General features: G+C 26.3%; 1 protein-coding gene across 4 annotated transcripts in view; it reads right to left on the reverse strand.

The window, feature by feature from the left end:
- Positions 1-1,402: 1,402 nt before the first annotated feature.
- Positions 1,403-12,751, reverse strand: part of LOC142332740 (choline-phosphate cytidylyltransferase A-like) — an 84,631-nt gene continuing 73,282 nt past the window's right edge. For all 4 annotated transcript variants that reach the window (XM_075379348.1, XM_075379347.1, XM_075379350.1 and 1 more), the window contains 4 exons: positions 11,653-11,874; positions 7,155-7,322; positions 5,575-5,687; positions 1,403-3,228 (listed from right to left, as the gene is read on the reverse strand). In XM_075379348.1, coding sequence (XP_075235463.1) covers positions 3,084-3,228; positions 5,575-5,687; positions 7,155-7,322; positions 11,653-11,874 — 648 coding nt within the window. In that variant the 3' untranslated portion in view covers positions 1,403-3,083. The remainder of the gene's footprint in view (positions 3,229-5,574; positions 5,688-7,154; positions 7,323-11,652; positions 11,875-12,751) is intronic.

A 12,751-nucleotide genomic window follows, 5' to 3' on the forward strand; every position in this document is an offset into this window, starting at 1 on the left:
AAAGGTTGTATCCCCACCAGTGGGTTTTCAGAGGAATTTGTCGCAAAGATAATGAATGAATGCTTTTTGTATGCAGTGCCAATTAGGAAAAAAGAAACATTATTAAATATAATTACCAAATGCATTTAAAAAGGTACTACAATAATGTCAGATAAATGGAAGTCATACAATGATATACTGAAAATAGAACGCATGAACTTTAAACATCTCACCGTGGATCATAGCTGGAATTTTGTCGACCTGGATATTGGTGCTAATACCCAACGGATTGAAGAAAGCCTTTGGAGAAACGCAACAAATGTGAATCGGATACTCTTCGTACTATGACTGATTCATATCTTTGTGAATTCATGTGGCGTCATAGATACTACAATGAGGACTACTTCCACCAAATTTTGAAAGACATATTGTTTTTTTCTATCCATTGAGTGATGAGTTGTTTTTGAAAATGAATTATTTGTGTGGGCTTTTTCACTTGTTACTAAAAGTTTGTTTTCTTATATCTTTTGTATTGAGATTATTAATAAAGAATGTTTATATTTTGTACTGGGTCTTAACTATTGCAATTATTTATTATTTAAATAATCAAAACATTATACTGTTAATTATAGTGGCTTAGGTTAAGTTTGGTTAGATTATATTTATAAAATAAATAAATGATTATAAAAATGGTAATATAAATGGTTAAATAGGGTTATTTCTCCAACCTGGTTATTATTATTATCAATATTTCCTGCTACTTAGAGTTATTTTCACATGAAAAAACTTGTTTTTTAACAAGTTTCAAGTAATTTAATTTAGAGGTATGTGTTCTGACAATAAGAAATACTTTCTCAACTTTTCAAAGAAGGCAAGCCGCTCTCTAAATATGATCGGAATGTGATAATTAGCAGCTGTCGACAATTTACTTAGATGATCTGTTTTTTTTTTTAGAAAAAGTGAAACAGTATAAATGTAAAAAGACAGATTCAGAGATAAAGATTGTGCATGAATGCCAAGTGAATCGCATGATAAGAAGGTTAGTTTGTTTATAGAGTAAAACCAAATTTAATTAATAAGTTTGCTATTTTAAGAAAAAGGAGAATGAGGTTAAACCAGTAAAGTTAAATTAATTTTTCTGTTTCATTCCTCACTACTGCTGTTTTTGCCAAAGCAGGGTACAGAAAGAAAGAAATTGTGCTACCTATTTTATAACAAGAACCACTTAAACAGTTAATGAAATATGAAGTTATTATTTTTTACTAAGTATCAACAACTTAATCCTATATTGAAAGAAAAGGGAATTCTATAGAAGACTATTATTCTATTTTTTTTGGGGGTGGAAGAAACAATTTCCTTTTTAATTGCAGTTTATTTAGTCACTTATATATAAAGATTTCAGCTGAAAAATAAAATTAGAGAATGCAGAATAAAATGTTTTATTCATGATAACAATTTATTTTTAAAAATATCTATCAATGTGGTTAATGATAATAATAATAATAAGTAATACTGAATATATAGATGATTTGCTTGAAATTTAATAAAAATAAATATGTATTTAATTGCTTTATTGTACATGCACACATTTATAATTTTTAATTAATAACAATCTTACACAATAAATTGCAAAACTAATTAATCTTTAACTGCTATTTCCAATATAAAAATAATGAATACACTGGCGTCAGCATGTTTATAAATAACTATTGTATTGTTGAATGTAATAACATTACGTTAATAATCCTGAGATGCAAACAATTTTTCATATATATATTTTAATATTATTTCAGATAGCACAGAGAAAAATAAAACAGTTTATTGATAATGCGTAAGCCGATAATAGAGTCTGAGGGTTTAAAAAATAAACAATAAAAATTAACAAATAAAATACAATATAAAAAAACACAGCAGCAAGACAATAATAAAGATCAATTAACACATTTTTTTCTTCATTTTTATTTATTTATTCTATTAAATTATGTTGTTTAAATGGTAGACACATGTAATATATATTAAACTTTATAATGTTACACTTATTCAACAGACCACAATTATTTAAAAATAATTTTGAAAGTAAAAAATATTAATTGGTGTGCATATGTGAATGTATATATTTAAACAACATGATTTATTAATTTAGGACTTTAGTATCAAAAGATTTTATCATAACATAAAAACTTTAGTCTGTAAGAATTTGAAAAACTGTCATAATTTAAAAAATATGAAACTGAAATATATGTTAAAACAACTTAAAACAGTAGTTAATCACATTTTTTTTTTGAAGTGTTACAATGTTTTTGAAAATTACGCTCATCATATTATAAAACTTAAGATAAAACATACTATCAAAACAATAAAAAATTTGAAATATTGGAACTTTTTTTTTTAATTTTACTTCAATTAATAACAGAAATAGAATATTATGTATGTAATAATAAAATAATTAAATCACAAGGTATCTCTTAGTTCAACATATAAATATTATAAAATAATTTAATAAATAGTGCAAAAATATTCGTAAATTTATATTATAAATATATTTATAATTATTATAAACAAACTATTTCCAAATTTTTTTCACACGGTGAAACTTATATTAATATTTAACAAAAACAACAACAACGATGCGCAAATTTTATTATTACATAATATAGAACATAATGATATAATCACAAATACGTACGCATAAATTGCATTTTTTTACAATTGCAATTGTCTACGATGCTACATTATAAAGAATAATAATAATAATAATAATACTGTTAAGGTTTAATTTTTCCTTTCTGCAGTAATAAATATAAATATGCTATGCAATAGTAAAAATATACAATTTTTGTAACTACAAAAACATTTTTGTTTTCTTAAACTAGACAAAAATGTAGTAGTAGTAATAATAATTTCAATATATTATAAATAATAGATATATACAAACTTTGTATAATATATATAATTAAAATAATATTGTATATATTATGATTTATTTTGGTTTTTACCCGACTGTATAATAAATAATAAATAACAAGATCTATAACTGTAAAACTCTCATTTTAATAATGCAATGCAGTTATAATTTTCTTTTACGAGCGATTATTATTATTTTTTTATTTAGATTGATGTTCATCATCATCATCATCATCATCATCATCTTCATCATCGGAAAATTCATGCGGATAATGTGATGCTGTATCTTTTTTCCCGATACCACTTTGCGCTAATTCATATCTACCAGCTTTGCACGGTGGTGGGCTGTAAACATACACATAAACTATTATAAATTTATTAAATATTTAAAAGATAATTTGGAGAAAAAGTGGAATGAAGTGAAGAAGACCATAGAAAGAGGTAGACAAGACATGAATATCCCATACCATGAGAAAAATTAACATCGCCAACTTTTCTAATGTAATAGAATTCAAGGGAAATAAACTATTTTAAAATTTAGAAAATTATATATAAAATTTTTTATGTTTTTAGAGTAAAATAATGCATATTGTATTTATCAGTAACAGGATCCAATGTGATACAAAGGCTAATTGTTTTTTTCAATTTTGCCCAGCTTAACCCAACCATCTTTCATTTACGTTTCTTTTTTCTGTTAATATTTTCCTATTCTTTCTGAGTGTTTTTCTTTTCTTTCTTGCATCTATTGTTCTTCTTTTTTTGGAAGAGATTTGTTCCAAAATATTTTCACGTTTTTGATCATTTTTCTCTATTTACAGTATCTCCTGCGATTATTTGTTCTTCTTTTAAATGTTAAGAGATTCTGCAAATCATTTTAGTTCCACTTTCTTATTTGTGAAGCAGTTAAATATTTTCTATGTTACTCTGTTATTATTCATTCCATAAAAGACTCGTAAAATTGGAGTGGTTTTTTTTAATTAGAGAAATTTTTCAGTTTATTCATATAGTTTTTCATTGGGTTGTACTTTCCAGCCTTCTTCGGATTTGTAGGTGGGAAGATCTTCCTTTTGGACTTTTCTATTTTTTTTTTTTTTAGTAAACTATTACTATGGAGAGATAAATATTTAGACATAAGTAAGTAAACCTGGTTTTAAAAATATGGTATTAGTGTCTTAATTCCGTATTTCTGGGTAAGGATTTTTTTATTATAAAAATTTTTATAACAATCCATAGGCTTTACTTTAGTTATTATTTCTTCTAGAGTTTTCTTTTGTAGTCTACATTGTTCTACGTTCTACTATTTCAATAGGTTTTTTATAAATATAAATAGCTTTTTTTAATGAATCTTGGAAAAGTTCAGTATCTTCCCTGTTATCACTTGTAGTTTTAAAAGTAGAAAAATCACATATTACCATTCATTCACTGTTTACTTTAATCAATTTTTTATCAGTAATAAATACAAATCTTCAAAAATAATAAAAAATAGGTTTGCTTTGATAATAATTTGTCAAGATTAAATCTGATTAATACTGTTTAATTTAAAAGCATTCAGTAATGAAGTGTTTCTGAGAAATAACAATTTCTTATATTACTTATTAAAGCAAGATGTTGTTTTCATTATTGGTTCATTTTCTGAGAATATATGTCTTGTTCTAACCAGGAAAAAATTATTTTAGCATATATTAAAATCGCAAAATAAATGGGGAAAGAGTTTAAGGTAAAAATAATCAATTGCAAAATATAAATAAACTGTTAAAAGTCATCTATAAATAAACATTTATTGTTAAAATTTATCTTCATAGAATTCTTTTAATAATTAAGGAAACACATTTAACTTATAGTTTCTACTCCCTGCAATGCACCGGGTGGCATAATTTCTGTACTCAGTAGTATAAAAGCTGCATTGAAATAACACTACCAAAGATAAGAAAGGATGGCTGCAAACAAACTCTATCCACGTGATTCTTTCACTACATTAAACAGTTAACAATTGGAAATCTTAAATTTTTTTAAGTTTTTGGAAAAAGTATTGCTTTGTTCCTTTTTTTATGGTAGAACCAAATATTATGTTAGGAATTGGCAAGGAGGAATATTCTAAAATCTGACAGAATTACACGTTGGGGAGAAAAGTTTAAAAAACCTAATGTTATGCAAACATAATTTCTGAGTAGCCTCTTATCATTTATTTGTTTATAGAGAAACTATGATGTTTATCAAATGAAGCTTGGATCAAACCTAATCTCAGTAAATAATGAAGCAACCACTGATAGCTACAAACAATGTGAAGAACATAGAGTAAAATCTTGATACAGATATAGTATGGACAGGAATTTCAATGGTTTTTGCAATACAGAAGTCATAAACAACATGCAAATATACAAACCGAGGGTTGAAAATATCTTTAGACAAAATGTTATTACAAAATTTTCAGCCTAAAGAGATTTCAGTTTATCAGTCGTTTAAGACATTTTTAAAAAAATTGTTATATTCCAAAAAATGTGAGAAATAAGATTTTCATAATTTTAATTCATTTAACTCATAAATTTTCCAAGAAGAAAATTAAAAAAAGATTAAATATTTTTTCTATAAAACATAAGGCAAATTATATACAGACATCTTATGGAAGTTTTTTGAACTTTTTATAATTCATTTTGGTAACAATTAATTAGCTGACAAATGTAAAATACAAACCTTGTTGTTTCATCATTACTTGATGACGGACTACTATCTCTGTCTCTACTTGGACTTGATGGTGGTGAAAATGCTTGCATTAATTTTCCTTTTCCTTCACTCCATATATGCGACTGTAAATAAATAAATCAAATATTACACATGCCTACAGTTTATCGTTCAAACAATACAATACAATAATAGTTACATTGGTTTTTTTACAAAATAACGTAAAAATATATATGACATTAAAACATGAATTTTTGTCATTAATCTGATCAAATTTTGGTAATAGCACAGGCCTTAAAAAAAAATTATACCTTTGTCTCTAGTTTTTGTATCAAAATTATTTTGTACAAAGTAAAGTTGCTGCCAAGAAACAGCGAGCTTTGAGTGGCAACGATTACTACCCATTGTAAAAACATGTTCTTTCTTAGTAATCCCCTTACCAAATAATTTTTCTATTTTTAATAAATGAATGCAATAATTTTGAAATGAAATACAATCTGCTAATTCTGTATTGTACATTGTAAATTGTAATAACAGATGACAAAATATTATCTATTTACACTAATTACACAGTAAATATTGCGACAGATGGTTATTACTTTTAAGTTTAATTACTTATAAGAAAATGGATTAACTGTAAATCCTCAGCTACAATGCTCTCCTCACTGTCATCACTATCTTCAGTGTAATAATTATAATCACTATTATCTCTGTCACTACATAGAGACAAATGAAAGATTCGGTCAGAGAATCTATTAACGATTTTTGGCTCCAGTATCACCTTTGATTTTTTTTATCTTTTTGCAGTAAGGTTTCCAATGTTCATTGCTCATGGAATTCACTTTGTCTTTGCATGGTTTCTGACATCTTAAACGTTGCGTTGTGGCATGCAAAATGTCATTTTACCTCTAACCATACCCTCTCAACTAGATTTAAATCAGGATGGTAAGGTGGAAGCTGCAGAACTTGATGCCCACTTCTTTCAATAATTCGTAAAATTGAAGTGTCTTTGAATTTTTTTAACTTTCACAACAGACTTAAATTCAGCAATAACTATTCGTTTGTGAACGAACTACTTTAAAAAGTTTGAACTGGAACAGTTCTCAAGAAAGGTCTGGAACAGTAAACATTTTGCTTATAGAAACATAACAATATTTCACTAAGTATAGTGTGTGAAAATATAAAGAACGCCAGTGTAGTCGTAGATCAGTTCTATGACAACATAAGTCTCTAACGCCAAAATCAATATTTGCTTACAGGGGTAGAGGTACAAAAAGAATTGTATAAAGGACAGTGCTTCTTTACCAAAAATAAAAGAACACAATTACTTCAAAATAATATTCAGCTTTGTATGGAAACAGGAACCTTAGCTATCCCAGCGAATCAGATTTATGGATGTAAAATCTTGAAAATCATAAATACAAGGATGTGGAATTAAAAATAAATGTCGAAGACCTAAGTCATGTTTAAAAAATCAGTCGCTCTAGATTACCAAAATCATATAACATCAGGTAAAATTTCAATTTTGATCAGATGCCTGTTTATCAATTATTGGTAAAAAGAGTAAAAATTAAATGTAAATAAACACTTACCAATCTTCCATCACGACCAAACAATAATAGAAATGCATCAATAAAATCTCTTGATTTCTCTTCCCATTTCTGTATCATATCAACTTTTTTTTCTCCGATATTTTCCATGACACGCTTACTTTTATCTTTCAGTTCTTCCATTTTGTTTTGAAATCGAAATTTTTTTTCCTAAAAATTATTACATGACTATATCAGTTTTAAAAATTGTGCAAACTTGCAATAATACTACAAAAAACCACACATTCTATCATGTTATTTATTGTATTTAAAAAACTTTATAAAATACTGTATTTATTATAGTGATACTTACTCATATAATCAGAATTCTGATTATCAAAGAATGTACAGTTTTAATTTACCCATGTTTTACTTTAACTTATTACATTAAATAACATGTAGAAGTTTACTATATAACATACTGTTAATTACATGTGAATAAATAACTTGCTCTACAGCTAATCAGAGGATTTCTTTTAATTTGTACAATAAAAAAACAATAGATAGTTATAATTTATTTCTATCACGTTAAAAATTTACATTATAATTAAAAGAGAAATTATATAAGTTGGCAGTAGAGAAATTTTACAAATTCACAATTTATGGCACATTTAAGCATGTGATGTCGTTTTTAGCAGATATGAGAACTGCTATTAATAAAGCAAACTTAGGTGCTAAAGTGATATAGGAAAAAAATTATGAAATTACACAAAAGCTGACATCACAACTCTTTTAAGAATTGCGGTAAAAGAATGTTGAATTTTCATTGACAATCACTTCTTGTTTATGTCTACATTTATTTAATCAATTTTGAAGAATATCTTTTGAAAACCTAACTGAAACTTTTTATTAATAATAGAAAAAAAATGAGTTATAATAATGTTGTATTTTATAAGATCTGCAAGTACCAATTGTTCAGGTTTTTTGAGTAATACAAAAAACTTTCCTTGCATATGTCAAGATGAAAGAAAAAAAAAATTAGCAATTTATATAAAGGAACACACATTTTTATACTCTGTATATAAAAATGACCTTATTGGAATTTCAGATGGTTTGGCAATGTGCTGCTATCTTTAACTCCTCATTCTCCTTGAATTGTTGGAGAACCCAACATTTCTTCATGTGAAGGAAGACATGAAAGTCTCTAAGTTTGAGATCAAGGCAATGAGACAGTCGATTCCAAACAAAATTGTAGCACTTTATTTGGGAACCTAATTGTGGCAATAATTTCTGGAATCAGCATCCCTAAAATTGACCAATTTGAATGGCATACCTCAGTTTTGAAAGTATCTTACAGTAACATCATTGCTGGAATTATGATTCTTTGTTCCATAAAATTCAACAAAACAGCAGTTTTTATTCCAAAAACTACATACAAAGAGATATATGCTAGAGCTCTTGGATTAAATTCAAAATAGAAAAAACACTAAAACTAGATGGTCATTAAATAATCATCATCAATGATAATCAGTTATTACTAAATATAGACTTAAAAAAAAAAAAAAAATACAAATAACAATTATTAATTAAATAATGAAATTGAATAAGTCCAAAAAAATTATTTCTATATATCTCGTTTATTTATAAAATGAAAAGAACTAATTATTAAAATCTCCTATCTCACCTGAAAGTATAAACTTAGTTTAAACCAAACCACTCGAATTGTCCACCAGGACAACCCCATTATATGCCTTGCAAATTAGGTAAAAATTTATCTCAAGAAACAGAGATCATAAACCTTCAACCAATAAAAGAAATATCTTTCTCAGAGTCAAAATTTAATCATAATGTTCTTATGATAGAAACATTTCACAAAATTATTTTTAATAAATAAGAAAATTCTAAAGATCTGTTCCCTACAGTTACTCAAGAATTACAGTTTTACATCATCTTTAATAGAATAAGTTTCCCAACTGTGTGATTACTACATCAGGTCCACTAATGAAGTCTCTTTAACAAATTGAAATGACAGTCTAGTTTAAGGTTTAAACAAATAATATTTTTCAAAATAACTTTTTAGAGTTTTCTATTTCCAAATTTATTTTTATTAGTTCTATTTTTCCCTCGTCTTCTTCTTTTACTCATTCTATCACTTTAGCATTTAAAAAAGGTTTTTCTTATTTTTTTAAAAATAAACGTATCTCACATATACAGCTAAATCTGAATTTAATCTATGATTAAAATTAAGTAATTAATTGATCAAAATTAGTTTTTAAAATCAAGATAATCATAAATTAAACTCAGATAAAGCTGTATATGTCATACTTTTCTTTAAACAAAATAAAAAATTAACAAAAAAACATTTTTAAATGCTAAAGTGATATATCTTGATTTAAAAAAATTAATTTGGAATTCTTTTTTTATTGGTTTACTTCAGTGATTTGTGTTTATAAAATGCAAGAATCATTCCATTGATTTCCATTATTATGTTATTTAATTTACTTTTTTAAAAATTAATTTAATGTTTGATGTTCACCAATTTTACTTTTATATTATAGGGGTTTGCTTATATTATTTTTTGTTTGGAATAGACAAAATACACTGATCAGTCACAGTTAATGGTATCAAAAATACAGTTACCAAGTCCAGTTATGCAATACTTTTATAGCAGTGAACATTTTTGAGGCATTTGAAAACACTGCAGCAATTCCAAGTTATAAGAAGATTCGTAGCAAGAAAACTATTCATGAAACATTGATTTTTCAAAAATTTTCATTCGGTTGTTCAACAAGCTCATTTATCTTTCACTCTTCATCAAAAATATTTACACAACCTTCATTACACTCACAATATAAATAAATAAATGCCTTACCTTTTTTTTACTCATTACTGTTGATCAGTAAATTTGACATCATTAATAGTGAATTTCAACATAATTAATTCTTTTTTTAAAATAAAAGATCAAACCACTGAATGTATTTCATAACTGGTAGAACTGTTTGTTGTTATGGTCATTATGACTCATTAAACGACGGCAGACAGACATTTTGTTACAAGACTATATAAAAAAATGCTGACAATTGTACACTAAATCAATTTTATTAAATTAATGTGTTTACATTATGGGATAACCTGATGTAATACAGCCTATCATTTTTTATTAACAATTACTCTTAATTTTGACGTAACCCTCAAAGAAATGCAGAATAGATAGGCATAAGGGTAGATTTTTTTTAATACAGAACCAAATTTCTGTTTTTCTACCATATACTAAAATTTCATCTAAAAATTATGTTTTTCTACATTGGTGATATAATGAATATATCACCATATATTGTTAATTTTTCTTTACGTCTTTTTTAATATCAATGCATATTAATGTGATATGTCCAATAACCTGACTCATTTGAGAAATATGCAAATTTTAATAAAGACACAAACAAGCTATTTCTGACTACAGAAAAAGAATGAAAATGTGAAATGTGTGTTTAGGATAACTGCATTATTTTTAAGAAGTTAAAAGAAAAACAATCACATTAAAAAATACTATTCCAACAAAAGATATAATAAAAAAAAATGAAAGCGTCGACAATGAAATCAGCTAAAGCAATACTTCAATGAGTTTATTAATGTAAATTACAGATCTGAAATATTATTATGGTAACAAAATATAAGAGCTATTCAGAAATTAACTTTCCTATTGCACGACAAAGTGGGGGGGTAGTGATTCTATCTTTTCACAGTTGAATACGTGTGGTTCTAGTATTGTTATTTGAAATACTACTCACTGTTTGTTCCTGTAAAACTCTCTTTTAAAATGGCAGCTGTCATAGAAAATCCTGCAAACCGTGAAGTGCATGCCGTCATCAGTTTCCTTCAAGCAAAAAACTTGTCAGCTGCTGAAATTTGTGAAGTTTGTGCATTATATGGATGAAATATCACGAGTGACGGTGCAATAAGACAACATTTTGAAGATTCGGGAAACTCAAGCAAACATTCACGACAATAAAAGTGGTCGACCCTCAATTGTTACAGATGAACTTGTTGCAAATATCGGTATGAAAATTCGAAAAAATTATCGATTCACGACAGAATTAACCCAATTAACGCTGAAACTTATTGTGAGACATTGAAGAAATTGAGAAGGGCCATAACAAAACAAATGACGTGGCATGCTTAGTTTAGGCATTGTTTTTCTTAATGACAATGCTTGTGCATACTCTAGTACGCGCTTGATGCCAGATCAATAGTTTCAAACGGGAGTTGAAAAACGGTGTTACTACCTGGCTTAATTCACAGGCACGGTAGAGTTTTATGACAAGGGAATTGAAAAACTTGTTTACAGATATGACAAGTGCCTTAATTTGGACAGCAATTGTGTAGAAAAGTAGCTAAAAGATGTAGCTGTAAGATATAACTTTAATGATAAATTGTTTTTTTATCAAATGGAGTTTTTTTAAAAACGAATTGCAAGTTACTCTCTGAATAACCCTTGTATAAATATGTATAACCAAAAATTAATTTTAACAAATAAAACTTAGGGAAAGAGAAAATAACTTACCTTAAGAAATGATACATTTAATTCCTTAGCACTGTAACCACGAGCTAGATTTCTACGAACATATATATCATAATCCCTAACAATTCTTGCAACAACGTCAGATGTTGATACACCTTCGGTACGTTCAGTAGCAACAAACATACCCTTCTTCTTTAAAAATGCATATACATCGTTACAACAATCACTTGAATATGGTATCTCATCATGTGCGACGAAATCTATCTGTAATGATATAACGTTTATTAATAAATATACGTAATTCATAACTAATAATATTAAATAAATAATAGTTTACCAAATTGCATCCATCCAGCGTTTATTTATTATTTTTGTAGTTCATGTTTGTTTTTTTTTATAATGTAAGTGTTCTATTGCTATTACGACCTGATGAAAGACAATGAAACTATTGTTTCATATCACATTCTTCATTGTTGTTTATCATTATGTGTATTATTTCAAGTGTAAGAGATTTAAATTTGTTGCTACTGGTTTGTAATAAATATGTAATTTTTTTCTACACTTGAAAATATGTATTTGTTTATTTTTCCTAATCTGATCAGCATAATTAGATTTTTATATTTATGTGCTTGTAAATATCAATGAGTCTGTAACAAAATTTTAGTTTGTCACTCCCTAAACATAATTTTTACAACTTTGCTTTCATATTCTTATACTTTCTTTATTATAAATATTGGAACTACATTTTTAGTTAATTCTAGAAACAATATTATAATTTTTTTTAATTTATACATTTTTTTTGGAGCTAAAAACACTTTCACATTATCATTGCCCAGATACATATATATGTATATATACAATATATATGTATGATATATTATACATATTGGTATTTTAATTATAAGAAATACAGAATATATTTTTTTGTCATTACAACCATTTTCAGTAGTTATGTAATTTAGAGTTCTATAAATCATCTTATAATAATAGGTTGGTATTTTCTTGATGGTTTTTGATTATATTAATTATAATTTGTAATATTATTCATTGATCAATACAAAATATTAATTTATTTTACTTATTCGTTTTTATAAAACTAAACTACAAAAAACAAAGTTCTCAATACAGCTGCCCTACAAGA

This window comes from Lycorma delicatula, chromosome 12 (genome assembly GCF_047948215.1).
Source record: "Lycorma delicatula isolate Av1 chromosome 12, ASM4794821v1, whole genome shotgun sequence".
In the NCBI taxonomy this organism is placed as follows: domain Eukaryota; kingdom Metazoa; phylum Arthropoda; class Insecta; order Hemiptera; family Fulgoridae; genus Lycorma; species Lycorma delicatula.